At 32.8% G+C, this 22,108-nt stretch overlaps 1 protein-coding gene across 6 annotated transcripts in view; it reads left to right on the forward strand.

Annotated features, from left to right (window-relative positions):
- LOC136031270 (protein draper-like) overlaps positions 1-22,108 on the forward strand; it is a 237,994-nt gene that overhangs the window by 205,412 nt on the left and 10,474 nt on the right. For 3 of the 6 annotated variants that reach the window (XM_065710704.1, XM_065710706.1, XM_065710705.1), the window contains exons 16-19: positions 1,394-1,504; positions 4,978-5,196; positions 13,472-13,666; positions 17,132-17,287. In XM_065710704.1, coding sequence (XP_065566776.1) covers positions 1,394-1,504; positions 4,978-5,196; positions 13,472-13,666; positions 17,132-17,287 — 681 coding nt within the window. Of the gene's footprint in view, positions 1-1,393; positions 1,505-4,977; positions 5,197-13,471; positions 13,667-17,131; positions 17,288-20,100; positions 20,168-20,284; positions 20,342-22,108 lie in introns of all 6 variants that reach the window. The other 3 variants (XM_065710702.1, XM_065710703.1, XM_065710707.1) reach the window with 2 other exon arrangements.

Genomic DNA, 22,108 nt, shown 5'->3' on the forward strand with positions numbered 1-22,108 from the left:
TGTTGTGGTTTAGTATTTCTGTTTTTTTTTTTCTTAATATTTATGCATAATATTTATTATCTTAATTTCTATTTCTTACGAATCATTTCTTAATACTTAAAAATTTTGATATTTTTAATTATCAGTATTTTTTTCTTAATTTTAATTCTTTTAATTCTTAAGAGTGATCTTTGAACAAAATGAAATATTGCAGTCAACTATTTGCAGCAAAATAATACCTAAACATGTTTTTGAGCGAACAGAAACTGGTTTTGAGCCTAATTGTCACGAATTCAATTCTTTTGAAGGTTTGTTCAAAGGGTTTCAGACAACTTTTAAATTGAAGAATTCGCGCTCATATTCTTCCTGCCGTCTGGGATGGACATGAGCTTAATAAAATAAGGAATGATCTTTAGCTATGATCGAACACTGTCCAGAATGAAATTAAGTCCAGAAAACAACGGATAGGACGAAAGTCAGCTCTTCTGTAGCTTGGTTGGGCCTCTTGGGCTCTAAATTGAGGACAGTTGCCTGCTAATTTCGGCACCGTAGAAATTTAAAGTTTTCTGAAGACAGTGATGCCGATAGTTAATTTTAGTGGTCTGGAAATCAATAGAGTAATGTAGAAGGTATAGTGGTACCTCCATGTGTACAGGGTATCAGTAGTGGGACATTACTTGCTAAAACTAATGAGCAGGAAAATAGACTCCTTTAGTATATATGGAAGTAAATAAAAACAATCCATGTCTATTTTATGCATTATCTCCACCTCCCCCCAAGAGCCAAAGTAAAAAGTCACAAGAAATAAATATATATTTTTGGTCGAGAATATACATGACTGTTCTACCTTGTATATATGAAATGCTATCATGCCATCTATTTTAAAATATGTTTTTTAAAGGACACGGGAATTAGCAAGTTGCTTTCCGTATTTAAGGTCTAAAAGAAGATCGACCTGACTTCTGAAGACCTGATTGTGGTGAGAACCTTATAGACCGAAACAAAGTTATGAGCAATTCCTGTTGGAAATGTGAGATTTTGTTGGCGTCGCTATTTACTACAGGATGGTCGATAGCCATATATGGTGCTTATAATTCCAAACCATATATTTCGCAGGGAAACTGTTATAATTTGGGATTACCGCTGTCTGTTTGATATTTTGTCCTAAATATGAGAAAAAAAAGGAATAAAAAAAGTGGTCTACTCTCCGATACTGCCGTAAAAGCATTTTTGTATCATGTCTGCCGCTACCTAAAAAGTACTGTCAACTTTAATTTGCTTTTGATTAACACAACATTCTATGCTAAAAAAGGATTTTATCGAAATGTGTATGTTTGCTTTTGAGAGGTTAATAGGGAAAATAAGAATTTAAAATAAGATCACGCTCATGAAGATAACGTGTTTCTATTTTCAGTGTGTCCAGAAGGTTACTACGGAGTTCATTGTATGGAAAAATGTGAGTGCCCGAACGACAATTATATTTGTCATTCTGCAGATGGATGCAGATGTCGTTTTGGTTTCAGTGGTAAGTAACAAAGTGGTGGCAATATTCTAGATCGTCTTTTTACTCTAAGAATCGATTTTAGAAAATTTTCTTAAAAAGTGATTTAATTGGAAATAAATTTGTTTTCCTATTTTCTTCCTCTCTGTCTTGTTTGCCTTTCTTTGTTGTATTTCCTCTCTGTCTTGTTTGTCTCTATCTCTTTATATTTATGGTTGTTTGAGAAACAGTTGGGTCTAAGGGAACAATAACTTGTAATAATTAATAGTCTGCTAAGTACAAATAACTAGTAGCCTACAAAAATTTTTAATTTATCAAGGTTTGCAAAATAGATAGTATAGTAATAAATTATTTTTTGAAATTATTTTGTTTGATTATAAATATAGTCAGACCCGTTCAAAGGTGTCTTAACGTTTAGTCAACACATGTAATATATAATGTTTTAATATATATAACATATATATGATTTCCTCTGCCTCCGATACAATTTTTAAATTGTCTTTATTAAGATTATGTTGTTACTGTCAAAATGCTGTACTCACAATACAGAAAATGAAAATACAAGTACAAGACAAAATAGCTTATAAATGTTTGTAGGTGAAGAAACAATTAAAGTAGCAAAAAGTATCTCGATTAGAATAGACCCGCTCATAAGGGTACTAGGAGGCAATTTCTGCTTTCGTTAACCGTAAAGGAAATGGAAATGTGCCGTCTAAACGTATCTACAGATCAGTATTTTCATGCACGATTCGAATCCTCCCCGCGATATCTTCTTCTTTTTCTAATTGTCGTAAATTAGAGAACAGGTATTATTTTTGCGCGCGTAGCTAGGGCTTTAGAGCAATAACAAACCCTTTATAATGCAGGGGGATTTTCGCTCCTTTTAAACTTAAACGGCTCTTTACCTGTACACTAAAACCTTTTTTGAACCTTTTTAATCTGAATCCAGAAAATGTGTATTTATATACAGATGAAAATAAAGATCATATTTAAGACGTAGATAGTGTATATCTTAAATATTTTCAGGCCTACTTAATCTAAGCCGGTCGTGGAGGGACGGGCTTTACATACGATTCTGTTTCACAAAAAATCGAGATATTTAGATTTTATAGTTCGGTCACCAATTCTGAAATATCTTTCAATAATGAAGTTTTATATATCATTAGTCTCTGGCTTGACGTCGGAGGGGTGAAGATTATAAAAAGTTTCCGAAGGGAAGCAGTATGATGTCTAAAGGCTCATGTTTTCAACCCATGTCTTTGATATCCTGGTGGTAGAAAAGGCAAAGGGATGTATGGTTTTATTTGTTTTGGCCCTTTCCCCCTAAGGAATCGACAAATATCCACTATTTAAATGTAAATTTCGTGTTTTGTATGAAAAACTGATTTGTTGCGTATGTTAAATTCTGTGTTAAATACCTATGTTATATACCTATGTTAGGTATATACTATGAATTAGGTATATACAATGTTAGTATGATATATACATATGTTAAATACTACGAAACTGTGAATGGAAATTACAAGAAATCAAAGACTGTACTTTAGGTAAGAAGGATCTTGAACGCAAAGCCGATATCAAAATCAAAGATGGCTCAGTGATATTTTCAGTCAGGCTCAGCTAAAAGAGGAGGGGGATTGTTGGTCCACTAAACCCCTTCTGAAGTCTGATGATTTTTCTTTTTTGTTTGTGTGCTGAATGTTTATGTGCTGATCAACCCCGTCTGAATTATTCCGCTATTGAGGCGCTTTTCTCAACTTTTATCAGCTTGTTTTTGCTTCTTTTGCCGATATTTTTTTGCACACTTATTATTGTAGGGGTTGGGGGAGCGGTAAGTTTTCTTCAATGTTAGATAATGGCTATAATGTATTTTACACCAGTCTAGACAACTGTCATTTTGATGGATTTCATATTAATGCCAAGGGACATTAGGCACCATCGCGTGATAGCATGTTGCTGACATTGTGAAAAATTAAAAAATGTTTGAAATTTTTAAATTGATTGCCTGTCTCAAAATTTTTATTTTAACCTTCTTAGGGAACGAATTTTTGTTTCGTATCACAAAATAGTGGAAAGTGGCATTTGGGTTTAGTCTGATATCTATCGCTCATTACAAAAGCAAAAGACCCGATAATTTGGCTGAGACAAGCCTTCCCACAGATATATACGATTTTTGGCCCTGTGTGATCATGCCTAGGGAATAAAAAGAAAAAAGTTACAGTGTCAGCGTATCATTCTTTAGTGTCTTAAAGATGATTATGAAATACTGAAGATAAGTTCTCTGGGACAGTAAATCAATTGATGTGGCAATCTTTCTATTGCAGTCTTTTTTGTTAAATCAAGTGGAGTTGCTGGTGAAGTTACTTTTTAAGAGTAATTCCAGTCTTAATAACAGTTGTTCGTTTAAAATCAGTTTCAAACGTAGAAAATGCTTGACAATAGGGACACAGAGGCCCACGCTTAGGAGGGGGAAGGGTTGACTCCATGGCTTAGTTTACAAAAGAAATGCATTTTAGAGTACATTTTTAAGTTTTTCTGGGAAGGAAGCGAGTTGTCCTTTTGACCAATCTCGAGAATCCTCAACTTATAGAGTCCATGCAGCTATTTGACTGATCGTAAATTTGCCCCAAGTTCTTTGTTTTCTCGTTATTCTTAATATTTTACATGGTACCTACTTTGCTAAGTGTACACTAGTGTATACAAACTGCCTTTTAAGCATGACTATTTACAAAAAGTTTCATGATTGGTTGGCAAATCAACCAATCATGAACGATTGGTTGCCGTGCGTGACGTTTTTCAGAAGTAAGTCGCACCAAATCTACTTTTTTTTTTTTTTTTTTTTTTTTTTTTTTTTTTTTTTTTTTTTTTTTTTTTTTTTTTTTTTTTTTTTTTTTTTTTTTTTTTTAGTTTGTTTGACTCAATCCATATCAAAATGTTGTTATGAATGTTTTCCATTGTCAGGGACTTCAGGAAATACAGCAACGTTCTAAACTTGCTACGTTCAAAAGAATATTTCTAAATGAAAGGTTTGGATTATGGCCAAAAAGTAAAAGAAAAAAAAATCTTCTTTGAACACTATACGATTTATATTTATTTTTTAAGTTTTTTTGAATAAATCCATATCAAAATGTGGCTATGAATGTTTTCCATTCTCAGGGACATAAGGAAATACAGCGACCCTGGAAAATTCCTTCACCAGGTGATTGGAATGCTTAAATCAAAAGCCGCGAATTTTCTTTTTGAATCTGCTCCACACTTTGTTTTGTGGACTTAATCGGATTAACCTATGAATGGGTGATAAACCAAATATCCCGCCATAAAAATAGATTAATCAATGCAGAGGCTTGATCAAATTTAATCTTGGGTTTTGTCGCATCTAATTTTAGAGGCATTATATAGTTTTATGATGCTGTCAACAAAAGATAATGCTGACTTCTGCAAACTTCTTATGCTGTATAAAATGGGAAAAGATTTCTCTGAGGGAGTGTATTTTCTAGGTGATAACTGTGATATCCCAAGTATAGCCATATCCCGTGATGAAGCTCAAGTCCAGGGTGATAGTGACCCCCCAAACGTTGGGGGTCTTGTAGCAGGATTAATTATCGCAATTCTGATTGTATCGATGGCATGCGCTGCCCTGGTTTACTATAGGCGCAGAATTGGTCATTTGAAGACGGAACTGGCACATGTCCATTACATTGCAGACCCAAAGGGTGGTAAGTATCTTACTGATCTATGAAATCATCAATATATTAAACATGGTGTAGTCGAAATTAGAAATTTTAACTTGAAAAAAAAAATGCATTAAAAAATAACGTCTGGATTGAATATAAGAAAAATAAGGTAGCTCTTTTTTGTGTCATATATATATATATATATATATATATATATATATATATATATATATATATATATATATTACAAATATGTATATTGTTTTCTTTGTTTATTATCAAAACAATTTAAATATACATCTTAATTTATTGTAAGTAAACATACAATAGTAATTTCTTCAAAAGTAAGTAAATACTAATAAAATAAATAGATTCGACTCTTGTTCGATTGAGTTAATACTCTTTTTGTTCAATGATAATGCAGTCATAGAATGGAAATTAATTCACAGAAAAGCATTGACTTAATAGGAATACAGTATAAAATTGAAAAATCGCCAGCTATAATACTTGATTCTATTAATTATATTATTAAGTATATTTTATACTATTTTTTAGCTGTTAATAACTATATAATTATGTGTTAACTATAGAGTAGATACATTCTATTCCATAAATCTCTTCTTCAAAGCAAAGTGAATTATTTTTGTAAACAGTGTGTATTGTATATTATTTGTGACACCTTTACGAATAGCTGAGTTTTAACTCTTGTGATGAAGCTGAAAAAGGCTTTTGTTTATTATATCATTAAAATCTAGACCTTTGATTTTACTTTTCTCATTGCTCTTCATTAGTAACTTCTGTTTTCTCTTTTTATTATAAAAGGAGAAATATTTATAAACTATAAAAACAAAATATTTCTCTTTTAATCTTTTTCCTCTTTTATTATCCTATCTTGAAAAAAGATCATTGTTACCCGTAATGTTTCTTATATTTCAAGATATCGATGGGCCCATAAGCCGTTGACTTTTTTTCCTCATAACAGCAGTAATAGCAAGCAGTAAATTGATTAAGCTTTGCATCTTCCCACATTTCTAAACTATGTTTATTATGTTTTCTTTGACTTCGAATGGTTTAGATTAGACATTAAAGACAGGAGACCTCCGTGTATTCTTGAACAGGCTCAAGGTTATTCAAACTAATGCTGTTCTTGACACGCAATGTATTGTTCTTCTCCACTGTTTCTAGTCAGTGCACCAATGGAATATGCGATGCCAAAGGAGAATTTAAGAAGAGTTCCCCTGTATTTTCTTCCTCTCTGGAGTATAGTTTCATTTTATACAGTTTTTTGTCAACTATTCAGGAAATGGCGGAATCATTTGGGAAAACTAATTGAAGAAACAAATTTTCTTTAAAACTTCCTCGCTAAATTCACAGAAAATGTCATTTTAACTCTTTTAGAGGCCTGACAGAAGATTAATGACTCAAAGTTTGTAAAGGATGAACCAAATGACAAACAATCTTTAATCAACTCAGCAAATTGCTCATATATATATATATATAGATATGATATGTCCCAATTCACTAAGAATCTTCTTTAAGAGAATTTAAGGGCCGTTTCATAAGAACCGGAAACCTTGTTAAAAGTACCAATCAATTTAAGCGTAAAGAGTGGGGTATCGAGGAGGGGACAATCCCTTTCATGTAAGGAATAAGCTCTGTTGTTTAAGTTTTAATATTGCACCATACTTTAGTTGAAAAACTTGTTTCAGTTGAAAGGAGGAGCTAATTTTCGCAAATCAGGTGAAAATTATAGTGAAAACTGAAAAATGAGCCATATAGTACCATAACAGTAAAGATATACTGAAGAAAATTGGCCTGTTTCTGTTGATGCTTGACTTATGCAGGCTAATCTTAGTTTTGACTAGATTTTTGAAGAAACTAAACTTTAGCTGGGTGGAAATGGGGTCTGTAGGAGGAGGGGGTAATCGGGGGTCTGGTGGGAGGGAAACTGAGGTTTGGAGGGACAGTTTCCCCCGCTCCACGCCCCATAGCGAATTATGCCCCTGTGTGTATAGTGTTTTGAATGGCTGTTAGAAGAACGTTTATACGGCGAAGACCGATTATCTCTAGTTTCTTAGATTCTTTTATTGCCATGGGGATGCTCCAGTTTGTGTGCTTTTGGTGGTCAGCAGTGTCCTCTGGTTGAAAATCATAGCTAGTAGTTGAAATTGTAGCCCTGTTTCTTTGGGAATAGACGTCCCTGCAACCGATTTATATGACAATCTCTTTATTTTTTGTTTATCTTTACATGCTGCCAAGTACCGAGACCGCCTAGTGTCTATAGCTATTGCGGTAAGCCCTTTCTCTGTTTTGGAATTCCAGGGAGAATGCTTTATATTTACGTTCGTATGTCATCCTTACCATTCAGCATAACAGGGAGTTTAAGTTTTGAGGGGAAAAATAACACATGTAAATATGAGGGGGACTAACATAATCTATGACCTGAACTGTAAAGAAGTAAATACTATTCAGTCAAATATATTAAAACAGGTCAAGACAGAGATGAAAATCACAGATTTATAAAAGCGTTTTCAGAACGCAAACAGAGACCAAGTTACATAAGTCTGTTCCTATAGCTTGAGCTTAACGCTTTAGTAGATGTCAATAATTGAATTATTCCAACATTGTTTGTTCATATCTAAACCTATTGAGGGTAGATAGAATAGCAGGTGTATAATCAGGAGAAATATATATGCTTTTAAAAGCAGTAATGTGTTAGGTAAGATTAAAAAAACACATGGTCAAGATTTCTAAAATCCTTAACGTGGATCCAAAATTCTCAATATAGACCCTTTGCAAAAAATCTCTCTGGCCGGCTAGAAAGAACTTTAGGATAACACAATATTGTCCTGCCCATGATATAGTGGTAACTTTGAGGGAAGGTGGTTTGGTAAATGTTTACCTATTGTACGCATAAATAAAACATCAATGCCTTTTACTCCTTATTTTAGACTCAAGGTAACCTGCTAAGTATATTCTGACAGATTGAAAGAAAAAATTGTCACAGATCTTCAGTAAAAGATGCGTCAGACGTAACGAAATATTTAAAACGCCAAAGTTGGCCTGAGATAGGCTTAAATTTCTTCCATGTGGATTTCTTTTTTTAATTTTAGGTCAATCGGTGTTTTAATTTACCAGTTTACCTAGTTAAAGTTTCTGTAAAACAAGATGTTAATGCTATAAATGTAAAAATAAGGACTTAGTATCTCTGCTGCTCTGACTGAGAAATAAGTCCTAATTATACAAATAAAGACATATTTGAATTTGATTAAATATTATAAATGAAAGAAAAAAAAATAGTGCTTAAGGATCATCAGGCAAAATAATTCATACAAGCAAATTATATTAGAATATGTTGTTTAACTTAGAATTTACATTCAGGGAAAGACAAGCGGATTTATTTATTCTATTTGTTGCAGATTGCGACTCTATTATTTCGTGTTTTTTGTTTTAGAAGTTCGCACTGTCTTGTTTTTAGCAGTACTTCTTTTTCCCCTAAATGCTTCATCTTTTCTTTCTCAATTCAAAACTATCGAGAATGGTCACTGGTGTCTGGCTAATTTACACCTGTCGTATCATGGGTATTTATTGAACAATTAATCATTAACTTTATTTTTATTTGGAAACACTGCGCGCTTCGAGTTTTCTTTGTATTTTGACAGCTATCCCAGTGGATTTTGCAATTACACGATGGATTTTTTTTAAATACTTTTTAGAACGGACAGTTTGTCATTCCAGATCTGGTTTCGATTATTGCGATATATTTGAGATAATAATTGTTTGGTTTTTACTTCTTTTTTTGTGCAGTAATGGTAGATGATACTGTTTTTTCCAAGAACTGTATCTGTTATTGTCCCAAGAATGTATCGTAATCTTTAAAATGTTACGTGCCCATGGGCTTATGCATTGGGCTGGATGCAAAAGTTTTGGCGCTAATTTCACTAATGTATTTCTTTTGCTTCTGTTGTCTTTCTTACAGTGATGATTTGAATAAATTTGGCAGATGGGGTTCTGTGAAACAAAATATATTTTTTTTTTATTTTCTAATGTACCACCCATCCTTACTTGAGAAGCTAGAGACATTGTATAGCTGTCTTAATTTATAAAAATGAATCCAAGTCTTGATTGAAGTCTGTTTCTCTTAGACTGTAACCTTTGATGAGTGGTGCTTAAGGTTTGAATGGAATTCTCGGGATTTTTTTCAAGGTTGGACCTCTTTTCGTAAAGCTCACAAATATAAAAAGAGGGGCTCCAGAAGCTTAAAAAAAACTCTTCTTTGGCTCGGGATTTTGGTCCATTCCTGATACTTATCCTATCAACAGGGCTCGGAATTATAAGTTCCTTATATAAATTTAATAATTGTTAATTTAAATATTATTATAGCTTATTTTTATTATGGATCAATGGTTGAAAACGTGTCTTTTAGAAACGGTACACGGTAATCAAGATGGTAGCACAGAAAGCTGTAGTGAAGCACTGTTTAACCAAACGAAAAACTAAGGAAATGAGGAAAGGAAGAAAAGAAAAATAGGACAGCGATTATCTACAATTGGGTTTTCATTTTACTGGGGATACTTATACACTAGTATCCTAATTTATAAGGATAAATTACATTAAGCTATATAATAATATTAGCTAATTGTATATTATTATTGTATATAATATAATATAACATATTATTATATATCATATATATTTATATTATGTATAATTATTAGCTATAAGCTAATTATTATATTAAGACTAAATTATGTTTTTCCCATGCATTTTGTCAAGTGTCACTCTTGTTTCAGCTCGTGTACCCTTAAATTGAATCAACGTTGACGAAATCACAAAACGGAAAAAAACAAAGTAAATGTATAATTTGGGCAATATTTTTGAAGGGGGTATAGTGGAATTGCAATAAAATTGGGTAACTACAATTATCCTGCATATTATGAAGTTAGACTTGTTTTCATAGTAAGTTTCCTTCTCAATAACCCATGAACTACCATGTGTCTGCTAAACTAATCATGTATCAATGTATCAACTAATGTATCAACTGATCAATCTGATCAACTGATCAATGTATCAATGTATCAACTGAACTAATAATGTATCAATTCCAGCAGTCTTGATGCTGAACTAATCAACATTCTAGCAATTTAGAGAACTGCAAAAATTCAACTTTTCATCATAGTATGCTAGATTTATACTAGATTATATTAAAATATATATATATATATATATATATATATATATATATATATATATATATATATATATATTATATATATATATATATATATATATAGTATATATATATATATATATATATATATATATATATATATATATATATATATATATATATATATATATATATATACTAGCTGTTGGGGTGGCGCTTCGCGCCACCCCAACACCTAGTTGGTGGGGGCGCTTCGCGCCCCCCCCAAGCCCCCCCGCGCGCGTAAGTCGTTACGCGCCATAATAGTTACGCGCCATTGTAGTTGTGTCCCTATGTCCCACCTGTGAATATAGATATATATATATATATATATATATATATATATATATATATATATATATATATATATATATATATATATATATATATATATATATAATATATATATATATATATATATATATATATATATATATATATATATATATATATATATATATATGGTTTTAACTACGTAAAACTTGCGAATATACAACATTCTTTGCTGTCCCATTGTCTTTGCATATAAATAGATTGTCAGGTTTACCGACTCTTGAACATGCAACATATAATGGTCCATGGGAAAACAATCTGTATTCAGATCTATACCTCATGATTCTAATGATTGCCCTTGAGCTTTGTTGATGGTGATTGCTAATCGACCATTCCCTGTCCCGGTGATTGCTAATCGACCATTCCCTGTCCCGGTGTCCCGGTCGTCATTTACATCCCCCTGTTTCCCCCGGTGTCCCCGTTGTAGTTGTGTCCCTGTGTCCCGGTCGTCATTTATATTCCCTGTGTCCCGGTCGTCATTTGTATCCCGGTGTCCCGGTCTGTATATACATTCGTTTTTTAGTTTTGTTTTTCTCCTTTATTTTTTTCCTTTTTTTTTCTTTTTTAGTTTATTTAGATTTTTAGATTTTTTAGTTTTTTTATTAGTTTTTAGTTTTTTTTTCTTTTTAGTTTTTTTGTAGTTTTTACCTTCTTTTTAGTTTTGTTAATTTTTTTTTTTACTTATGTCCTGGTCGTCATTTATACTCCCTGTGTCCCGGTGCTTTGTTGATTGCTAATCGAACATTCCTTTTGTCCTGGTCGCTTTCTCTTTGAGTGTCGTCATTTATTTTTTTCTTTTTTAGTTCTTTTAGTTTTTACCTTTTTTAGTTTTTTTTAGTTTTTTAGATGAAAATTTTTTTTAGTTTTTTCCTTTTTTTCTTTTTAGTTTTTTATTGGTTTTTACCTTTTTTTAGTTTTTTTAGTTTTTTAGCTTTTTTATTTTTTTTATTAGTTTTTAGTTTTTTTTGTAGTTTTTGCCTTTTTTTAGTTTTTTCAGTTTTGACGTCACCTGATCCAGTTTTTTCAGGTGACGTCACCTGATCCACGATCCACAGATCCACAGACAACTTATTTTTATATATATAGATAGTTTTTTTTTTTACTTATGTCCTGGTCGTCATTTATACTCCCTGTGTCCCGGTGCTTTGTTGATTGCTAATCGAACATTCCTTTTGTCCTGGTCGCTTTCTCTTTGAGTTTCGTCATTTATTTTTTTCTTTTTTAGTTCTTTTAGTTTTTACCTTTTTTAGTTTTTTTTAGTTTTTTAGATGAAAATTTTTTTTAGTTTTTTCCTTTTTTTCTTTTTAGTTTTTTATTGGTTTTTACCTTTATTTAACTTATTTTTCAGTTTTTTCCTTTTTTTTAGTTTTTTTTTATTTTTTATTTTTTTTAGTTTTTTACCTTTTTTAGTTTTTTTAGTTTTTTTAGTTTTTTAGCTTTTTTACTTTTTTTATTAGTTTTTAGTTTTTTTTTGTAGTTTTTGCCTTTTTTTAGTTTTTTCAGTTTTTTTTTAGTTTTTTATTGGTTTTTACCTTTATTTTAGCTTATTTTTCAGTTTTTTCCTTTTTTTTTAGTTTTTTTTAGTTTTTAGTTTTTTTAGTTTTTTATCTTTTTTTTAGTTTTTTTAGTTTTTTTAGTTTTTTAGCTTTTTTATTTTTTTTATTAGTTTTTAGTTTTTTTTGTAGTTTTTGCCTTTTTTTAGTTTTTTTAGTTTTTTAGCTTTTTTATTAGTTTTTAGTTTTTTTTGTAGTTTTTGCCTTTTTTTAGTTTTTTTAGTTTTTTAGCTTTTTTATTTTTTTTATTAGTTTTTAGTTTTTTTGTAGTTTTTGCCTGTTTTAGTTTTTTCAGTTTTGACGTCACCTGATCCAGTTTTTTCAGGTGACGTCACCTGACCCATCCATCCATCCACAGACAGACAACTTATTTTTATATATATAGATATATATATATATATATATATATATATATATATATATATATATATATATATATATATATATAAAATAAAGACAGAGTTGTTCGTTTGCACTTCTTCGACTCAAAATGGCTTTTAGCTACGTGGTCCCTGAGCATAATCACACATTTCAGGGGGACATTTTTCAGACAAGTAACCTATAGGAAGGGCCATTCCTTTAAGGTAAACAGGTATTAATATGATGGGCGCCTCCTTTTCCAAGATATTATATGTTTATTAGAATTCTAGATCAGAAATTATTTCTAATTGAGTTGGTTTATTTGATTGATCCACGGCTCTTGGATAGGGATACAAACGTACCAGATGGTTCTTAGCTTGGGGAAGGTCTAGATAATACGAATATATCTACTTTCTAGCAGAAAAATCCCAGAGATATGTTGTTATGGGCTGACCCGTATGTAGGATTTACAAGAGGTGGGACAAACGAAAAAAAAATAACATCATAAGCTGGTGAACTAAGTTGAAAACTCGTAAGCATTACAAGATTCTGGTAAGTTTATTGGCCTAAAGGACCTCTCCTTTTGCGAGTTCTCCGGCCCTGGGTCCATCATACTTAATTAATTATATATACTGTTGCATGCAATCCTGTTGGTAAATACTAAAAAGGGTCGTATACAAGAGGACCTTGGGGGCGCTCCTTCCAACTGACATTTAAAAATTTTCCGCGTTTCTGGGCACCTCTTAGCCAGACTATAATTTTTTTTTTATTCCTATCATCTGCTGCCTGAGTAAAGAATCATATGTACGTACCTCCATTGCCATATTTGATTGCATACACCATAAATTGTTCTCTTTTTTAGAGCGCCATCATTTTGATAACCCAGTGTATTCTTATCAGAATGGCTATGTACTGTCAAATGAAAAGGACACTTCACAAATGTTAAATAATGCAACGCCAATTACCGTGATAAGAAATGATCTAAGCAAAGGATGTAATCTAGATAAAGTGAAGGCTTGTTGCAGCCACGATGAGGAGGATCAAATATTTGATAAAGGTTCGTCTTAATGCCATCCGTAATCTTCTAATAGGGGGTATCTCTAAGCGCAAAATTTTCGTTTCAGGTACTATGACTCAGTGGCATCGTTCGGGGGGATGGTTCAGAGGGAGTACTCCTCCCCAACCAAAAACAAATATAGGTTTATAGGTTTTGAAAAACAATCTTATTCTGGATTTTCATGGAAATTATTCTTTTTAAATAATTAAAACAACAACATTGCCTTCCTCCCCCTAGGTTTTGAACAATATATTTCTGCTCCCCCTCGCTTAATTTCTGTGGATTGACACCACAGCCATGTCTGACTTTCTGTTTATAATTTCCCTCAGAAAATAATTTAAATTTACTATCGGCGTTGGTATTCATAAGCCTCCTTGGCCTAAAAAGTCTCAAGTCCTCATATTTTATAACTTAAGAGTTACTTTTTCAACTTTTTATTATATTGAGCAAGCAAGTATCGCCATGAGAAAGAAAGTGTCATCGCAGCGGCGTGTTTCGAATCAAAAATTCCTATTAGCGTCTTTGTACTGTCAGATTATGTTCCTGTTATTGCATTGGAGCAAAGTTTATTGAATGTAAAATAATTTATGTTTTTACATTCATTTTCTGTGTTGAAAGCACAAAAAGTAAGAAAAAGAGAATATAAAAGTGTTGAGTGTTTTTAAAGGGATTGAAGTAAGGCCATTGCATAAACAAATAAAAAGTCAAAACACATTAACTACAAAACAGCTAAGAACGTGAAATTTTATATTTATTCTAACATTCTCTTCCTAAAAAAGAATGACAAACGGGAAACAGAAGTTGCTTGTCCAATGAAAAAAAAAAAATAAAGAAATATGGAAGTGGATAGGATTCAAAATGTGTTCTAAGTGGGAAAAAAATAAGCAACCGTTTACCAGTCTCTTATTTGCATCTCAAATGTGTTCCCCCTGAATTACCGTGGACACGCTTTAAATAACGGAAACAGATATATTTTATAATGAAATTCATTCAGTTGTTCGCTTTACATCTAATTAATTTTAATGAATTTCTTGGGAAAAGGATGAGCTTCCTGTAGCACCTCGGAGCTAGTAGTGTAGCAAACTCTAATTATATATAATATTACCAAATTCTACTACTACTACTAATAACTGACCACAGCACCCAACTGCCTGAGGCCAACACAGCTACGCACGTTCTTCCTCCATCCCAGTCTATTCAAAGCCTCCCTCTTTCCACCTTCCCAGGAAGCTTCCATTTCCTTCAAATCTTTCTTTTTGACATCCTCTTACCCCAACCGCGGATGACTTGCTTTCCGCTAAGCCTTAAACGGTTTGCCGAAAAGGACAATCTTTGGCAATCTATCCTCCTTCATCTGCAGAACGTGCCCTAGCCATCTCAACCTTTCTCTCATTATAACCTGAGAAAGCGGGATTGAACCATACCTTTCATGCTACTTACTGTTTGAAATACGGTCAGTGAGCCGAATACCCAGAACAATCCGTTTGTAATTTCTCTGGAAAAAATCTAGCAAATCTCCGTCTGCTTTTCGGAGGGCCCATGCTTCAGAGCCATACCTGACAACTGTTATCTCTGTAGCTTCCAATATTCTAATGTTGGTTTGCACACTTATCTTCCTACTCTTTCAAACTTTTTTTAACTGTGAAAAAACACCCTGAGCCTTGGCATCTTCACTGCTCCCACCGTCTTTACTAATAATACTACCGAATTAAGTGAAGCTATTAACCTTATCAATCTTTTCGTTGCCCAATGTCACTTTTTATCTTCATTTATTCCTAGCCTAAGTGACTCAGTCTTCTTAACATATTTTCAAGCCTATTCTAGCACCCTGAACTCGCAAAACCTCTAAAAGTTCGCTCATTTTGCTCACACCTTCATCTATGATGCTTAAATCGTCGGTATAATCTAAGTCCAGGAGAGTTTTTCTTCCCTATTTGATTCTGTGGTCTCCTTTTGCCTTTCCTGTGCTTCTTAAGACAAAATCCATTAAAATAATCCATATAAAGGGCGATAAACCATAACCTTGCTTAACTCCTGATTTAGTACAAAGCCAGCTACTGCCCTTATTCTGCTGACATTACCAAATTCTGATTGTAATATTACATATTTATGTATAATACATAATTATATACAATATAGACCATTTTAAAATAAACACTTCACATAAGTCAAGATACTGCTGAACTTTGCCTCTAAGAGCTGGTGGGGAAATAAGCTCCATTTACGTATCAAAGAAAAGAGAAATTAAATAAGAATAAATACCAATGGCACAGGACCGCTTCACTTTGTGCTTAGCAACTCAATTGTCGAATCACTTATCTATCCGCCAATGTAATTGATTACTTTAGCAACTAAGCAGATTTGCTAGAATTGCAAATGAATGTTATAAAGCTTCTTTTTAGTACTACATTTTTGTGTTTTTAAATTAAATGCAATCAAAAGGAATGATGGGGGTGAAAAGCCGGTTAAAAATTTTAAACTTAACTATACTAATAAATTTTAATAAACTAAACTGGATAATAAATTAAATAATTGAAATAAATTCAATTAAGCAATGAAATAATAAAAAAAATAAACTCGACTAAAAGAAAATTATACTGTCTAAAATAAACTAGAATTTGCAAACGTTTCTGATGTGAACGTCTTTATCATTACAAACTAGGCTAGTAAATATATTTTTAATTATTTTTTTTTTCATGCTCTGACAAAAAAAAAACACTGTTCAGAATTTATTATTTTCAGTAAATCGAAAAAGGTACCTGAGGCCTTAGGGGATTGAAGGGGCTGTATTCTCACCTTTATTTGTGGTAATTAACAGATGTCAGCAAATTGAAACGATATCCAACTTCTGGAGGAACAACAAAATACACAAAACAAATTGAAATTAGCCTTCTTCAAATCTTTTTCATTTTTGAATTTAGTATTAGTAGTAGCAGTAGTGGTAGTTGTAGTGGTAGTAGCATATTTTATTACCCGCGAAAACCAAAAAGAACGATGTAGAGTAAAAGGACAAAAAAAAATGAAAAGAAATTAAAAAGAAACACAAAAATGACGTCAAATACTCTATAAGCAAAAACAGATAATTAACCAACTTCGGGAGGGAAAAAATAAAAAGCAGTTAAGATGAAATTTGTTAAACAGTGAAACAGTTAATTTAAAGTTTGTCTATCAATGCTCATTCTTGGGTAACTTTTCGCTTCGCTGCCATGTAAACTTTTCGTAACTTTTTGCTTTGCTGCCGTTTAGCTGTATGTTTTTACGTAGTATTTCTCTCGCGTTAAAGTATTGACACTTGAGATAATTGGCATTTTTCATTTGCTTATCTTCTAGTTATTTGAATGAAAAAGTAATAATGTTTTTTATATTTCCTACTGGCCAAACAGAAATGTACTAATCAACAACCCATTTTGTTTTCTCCTATATGCGGTAAATGGTGTCGAAAGTAACAAAATGTATTTCTTGTAGATATATATTGCAGTAAAGCAACGGATATGAAAAACAGAGAATCAGATTTATGCAATCCTAATATAGGTATTTACTCAACAATTGACAAAGATGATGACAAAATGAAATTTGATCATGTATATGATGAAATTAAGCAAAAATCTAAAGAAGCTGCCGGTAAGTTTAAATTTTTGTATTTATTTTTTTAAATACAATGCTATATTTGCTATATATTCAATCGCACTTTCTTGGGCTATAATGAGAAAAAGTTTGAGTTGGCTAGGACACGTTCTGCAGATGAAGGATGGCAAATTGCCAAATATCGTCCTTGTCAAGGAAAACCTCTAGGGCTAAAAGAAAACTGGGTCGTCCCTGAATGGGGTGGAAAGATGTGATAAGGAAAGATTTAGGGGAAATGGGATTTTCTTGGGATGGTGTAAAGAGGGAGGCTTTGAATAGATTGGGATGTATGAAGAGAGTGTGTAGCTGTGTTTTTCTCTGGCGGCTTGGTGCTGTTGTGGGTTGCTAGCAGCAGTAGTAGTATTATCTATACTGCTATAAATAAACTATGCTTGAAGTGCTTCCATATTCACTACTAATTTACTGAGTTTCATTTGGACACTTTAGTCATCTATACTTATCTTATTGTGATTGTTCTATAGAAGGTCTAGAGGTTTGTGTGAGGGAGGAATCGAGCTAAATAACGTTTGTTTTATTTTTACCTAAGAGTATCCTCTTAAGTTTTTTTTTTTTTTTTGAGCCTTTCGTCCGGTAGATTTTACTGCTAATGACATTAACTCTCATGTGGTGACTAAGACGGAGACACCATCTTGATGCCTTGAAAATAATGTTCTACCAGTTTTACTATCAGTTTTCGTTTATTTTCTTCTATTTGTCGAGCAGCCTTAAAAGGAATAAAAGTAAAGGTTTAAATTAAAAAAGTAAAAAGGAATAAATAATACAAGTATATTGTTGTTGTGCATATGCTGCTATTTCTGTGAAATTGGGTGCAAATTTATTTTTAGTTACTGTTACAAAAAAGCTGAAACAAAGCAGTATTGAAGCAAAACAAGCATCCGTTTTCCTTCCATCGAGTTTTATAGGTCCCCACCGAATTAATTTTTATTTAATTTCTCACTCGTCACATTTGCAGTTGTGTGCGAATTTCGTATTCACCATTCGAAATCCCCATTCGAATTGAAAATTTCGAATTCACTTTCATCATGCTGAAACTGATTCCGAACTTGTGATTTTGTGAAACTTGTGATTTTCTTCTTCTTTTTGTCTTTTCTTTACTATCTTTTTTTGTCTTTTTCCTTTACTGAAGTAAATATTATAAGCTCAACTGATTTTTTCTTTGTTCAAATTCTTTTTTTCTGCTTTAATACCGCTCATCTCAAAACGATTTCTGTATCATGACGTAAATCCCTCTCATGCCCTTAGTTCTTGATGTTTTAGGAAATTTCTAGATCGCCAAAAAGAAAACAACAGATAAATATCAACTTTTGTCAACTAATAGTAGCAGCAGTAGTACTAGAGCTAATGTGTTTTAAGTGAAAATAATTTGGTTTCGCAATCCCAAGTAGTCGATTTCTGTGTGTTTCAGTGCTGCAAAAATAAAGCAGTAGATTTCTTTTTTACGCTAAATTTTGCAGAATTCCAACTGATTCTTTTGAAAAAAGGAATCAAGGTATGACAGAAGCTTCTCTATAGAACCTAAAAAGAAGTAATATGTATTCATGTAACGGAAGGATTATCCCCCAAATAAGGGTAAAATAAGGCAGCATCACCAGTTTTCCACTTCTCTCATTGGTATTTTACTCCTCCCCCTTCCACTTCTCTCTAAACAAGATATAGACCGAACGCGTATCTCAATTACCAAGTCAACGTTTTTCCTTTTGGTTCTAGTTTTCCCTATTGTAAAGACTCGAAAAGATCAGACTTGGTTGTAACTTAAAGCACTTTCACTTCAGTATTTTTAAGTGCGTAGTATCTACTAACCTAAGTTATCTGATACCTAATCATCAAAGACACGTGTTTTTTTTTTGTTTTTTGTTTTTTTTTACTAATCTAATGTTAATTTTGTATAATTGCCAGCTTTCGTAAAGATGTTTAATTTAAAAGAAAAATTGTAATTTTGTTGAACCATGGTAATAATGGTAACTTTACTGAATAATTCTCATATATTCATTAAATAATTTTGAAGTTTGAAAAACAACCTGAATTTTATTAAATAATTTAAAAGTGAATGGCAAAAGCTTTATTGCTGAATTTAAAAAATAATTTATAGGAGCAATCTTTTTTTTGTGATGTACATAATGTTTTGTCACGCGGGGTAGGAAATTCGGAATAAGGCCCCTTTTCTCCGAAAATGTCTTCACAACATTATGCACTTTGTGTTTATTTTACGCTTCTTGGGTGGTGGGGGGACTTATTTATATTACTTTTTACAGATATGTTTCAGTTTTTTTATATATTAACTTACTAAAACAAGGCCAATGCTAATACATTCTCGCACACTTCAAGCCATGCTGTGTTGGGGTAAGCTCACCTCCATTCCCGTAAGTCTCGCGGAGTGGTATCCATGATCCTTCAGATCACAGAGCTACTCTAGTCCCAATATGACTATTTTTCACTACGAATTCACATGAAAGAGAAACATTTGGTTATTGATAGTATAATTAAAAGTTTTTTTGGCGAAATTATTGAATTTGGCTTTATATCTACACTATTTAGAACTGATATTTGTTGTCGTTTTTTTTTTTTTTTTTTTTTTTTTTTTTTTTTTGTTGTTCTCTGCAATTAAAATCTCAGCCACTCCTGGGGATTTACTACCAAATGTTGCTAAAAGGTGCTATTTAAGAGAGATAAAGAGAAAAGACTGAATAGCTATTTTTACAATAAACTTATTGTTCAAATAAACTTTATTGCCTTTTTTATCGAGAAATTGCCTTTTTTTTTGTTGAATGATACTTTTTTTCATCCTTTAGATTGCCAACCACTACTGTTACCGGATTAAACTTTTCTACTTGGTAAATTCGTTATTAGAACTCATAGGTATGATAGTCTGTCCTTTGCCTGAGATATGCGAATGTATTAATATAAGTTTATATAAATGTCCGTGATGTCCTCAGCTACTTCTCTTTTCTAATTCACCTTTTGTTTAACATGCAGCTATGTTGGCGGTACCTTTACCTGTGCCGTTAACATTTTTAGATTATGAATATTGTGGTAAGTTTCAATGCTTTAAGCTGCCTCCTATGTACGGCCGTGGTAATTTGAAAGGCATCGCCCATACAATTTTTGTCTTTTACCTCTCTCTCTCTCTCTCTCTCTCTCTCTCTCTCTCTCTCCTCTCTCTCTCTCTCTCCTCTCTCTCTCTCTCTCTCTCTCTCTCTCTCTCTCTCTCTCTCTCCTCTCTCTCTCTCTCTCTCTCTTTCTTTCTTTTTTCTTTATTTTTCTAATTCTCTCTCTCTCTCTCTCTCTCTCTCCTCTCTCTCTCTCTCTCTCTCTCTCTCTCTCCTCTCTCTCTCCTCTCTCTCTCTCTCTCTCTCTCTCTCTCTCTCTCTCTCTCTCTCTCTCTCTCTCTCTCTCTCTCTCCTCTCTCTCTCTCTCTCCTCTCTCTCTCTCTCTCTCTCTGCATTTTACCGTATTTCTGTGACAAGGCTGTCTCCATAGTGGGGACTCTCGGTTTTAACCTCATCCTTTGTCTGTAACATGTTTTGACAAAAAATATCCCTTAAAGCCTTCGAAACTACCGCAGCCAATGTTTCCTCTAAGGATAAAAGGCGGTCTAAATTCCTGTCTAGTTTTTTCAAGGTTAGAATTTTCAGTGAGCCAGTCGACCTTATCCCCCCCCCAAAAAAAAGATCATTTCTGAATAGAAAAAAAGAATAATCGCTAGAAAAAAAATACATGGATTTTTGAGCCTGTGAACCTCATTAAAATACAGATATCCTACAAGTTAGGGACTCTTGAGATACGCCTTTTGGGCCTTCCCCATGATCCACCTTCACCATTTTCCTCAAGTTGCTCGATCGCTTTATATGTCACTTTTCTGCATTATGCAAATGCAATAGCAAAGCTCGTGGTACTTGATTTTATTAATTAAAATATATCATAGCATGCGCAGCAGAATGACAAAGGAAAAATCAATACTTTATGCTTTTTTGCCTCTTCATATAAAACAATCTTAGAAAGCTGAGAGAGACATTACTCGACCATAATTCAGGGATTTAGTGCCCTTCGAGAGGGATGGCGATCGCAGGTCCATCCAGCTGCCCTTTTCCTCCTGGGTGCTGAAATGTGTGTGACACAAAAAGTGTCTCTGGGGCAATATAGTACATTGCCCGAGGGCGAGATTGCAAAGTTTTGCAAATGGTCCATTTCCAAATAGAGGATTTGTAGATATATATCTGCTTTCGAAAAATTGAAAATCGTCTATTGAAAAAGTTTAGAGATGATTAGGCTAACTTTTACCGATGAAGGGTGATAGGCTGCCGAAAATCTTGTTTTGTGGTTAATCCAGTTAAAGCCTAAAGAAAAGAAAGACGTCCTTGAATAGAATAGTAAGAGATAATATGGAAATTTTAAAGGAAGTATGAGCCTCTTGGAAGAGAGTAGGGAGTGAATTTCTAAATAGAGCATTAAAATAATTACAGAATTAATGCAAATATATTAGGGCTCAGCTAGCAGCATACAAATTTGAATTCAAAAGTGCTGGTCAACTTGTAACAGTAGAACTATGTACCTCAATAATTAGGGCTGAACTAGTAGCATACATATTCAAAATCAATAGTGTGGGGTTAAGTTACAATAGCATAATTGTACGCCTCCATGAAAAGTAAAAAGAAGGGAACTAATTAAACTTTGAGCTCGAATAATAATCCGTTCAACTTTCCCCTTTTCCCCTTGTTTCAAACATGGTCGTCTTTAAGATTGTCCCCGAGGGAATTTTTAGGAATTTCTCCTAATTAATACACTTTCACACTTTCTTTT

The sequence above is a fragment of the Artemia franciscana genome, chromosome 9 (genome assembly GCF_032884065.1).
Source record: "Artemia franciscana chromosome 9, ASM3288406v1, whole genome shotgun sequence".
Classification (NCBI taxonomy): Eukaryota; Metazoa; Arthropoda; class Branchiopoda; order Anostraca; family Artemiidae; genus Artemia; species Artemia franciscana.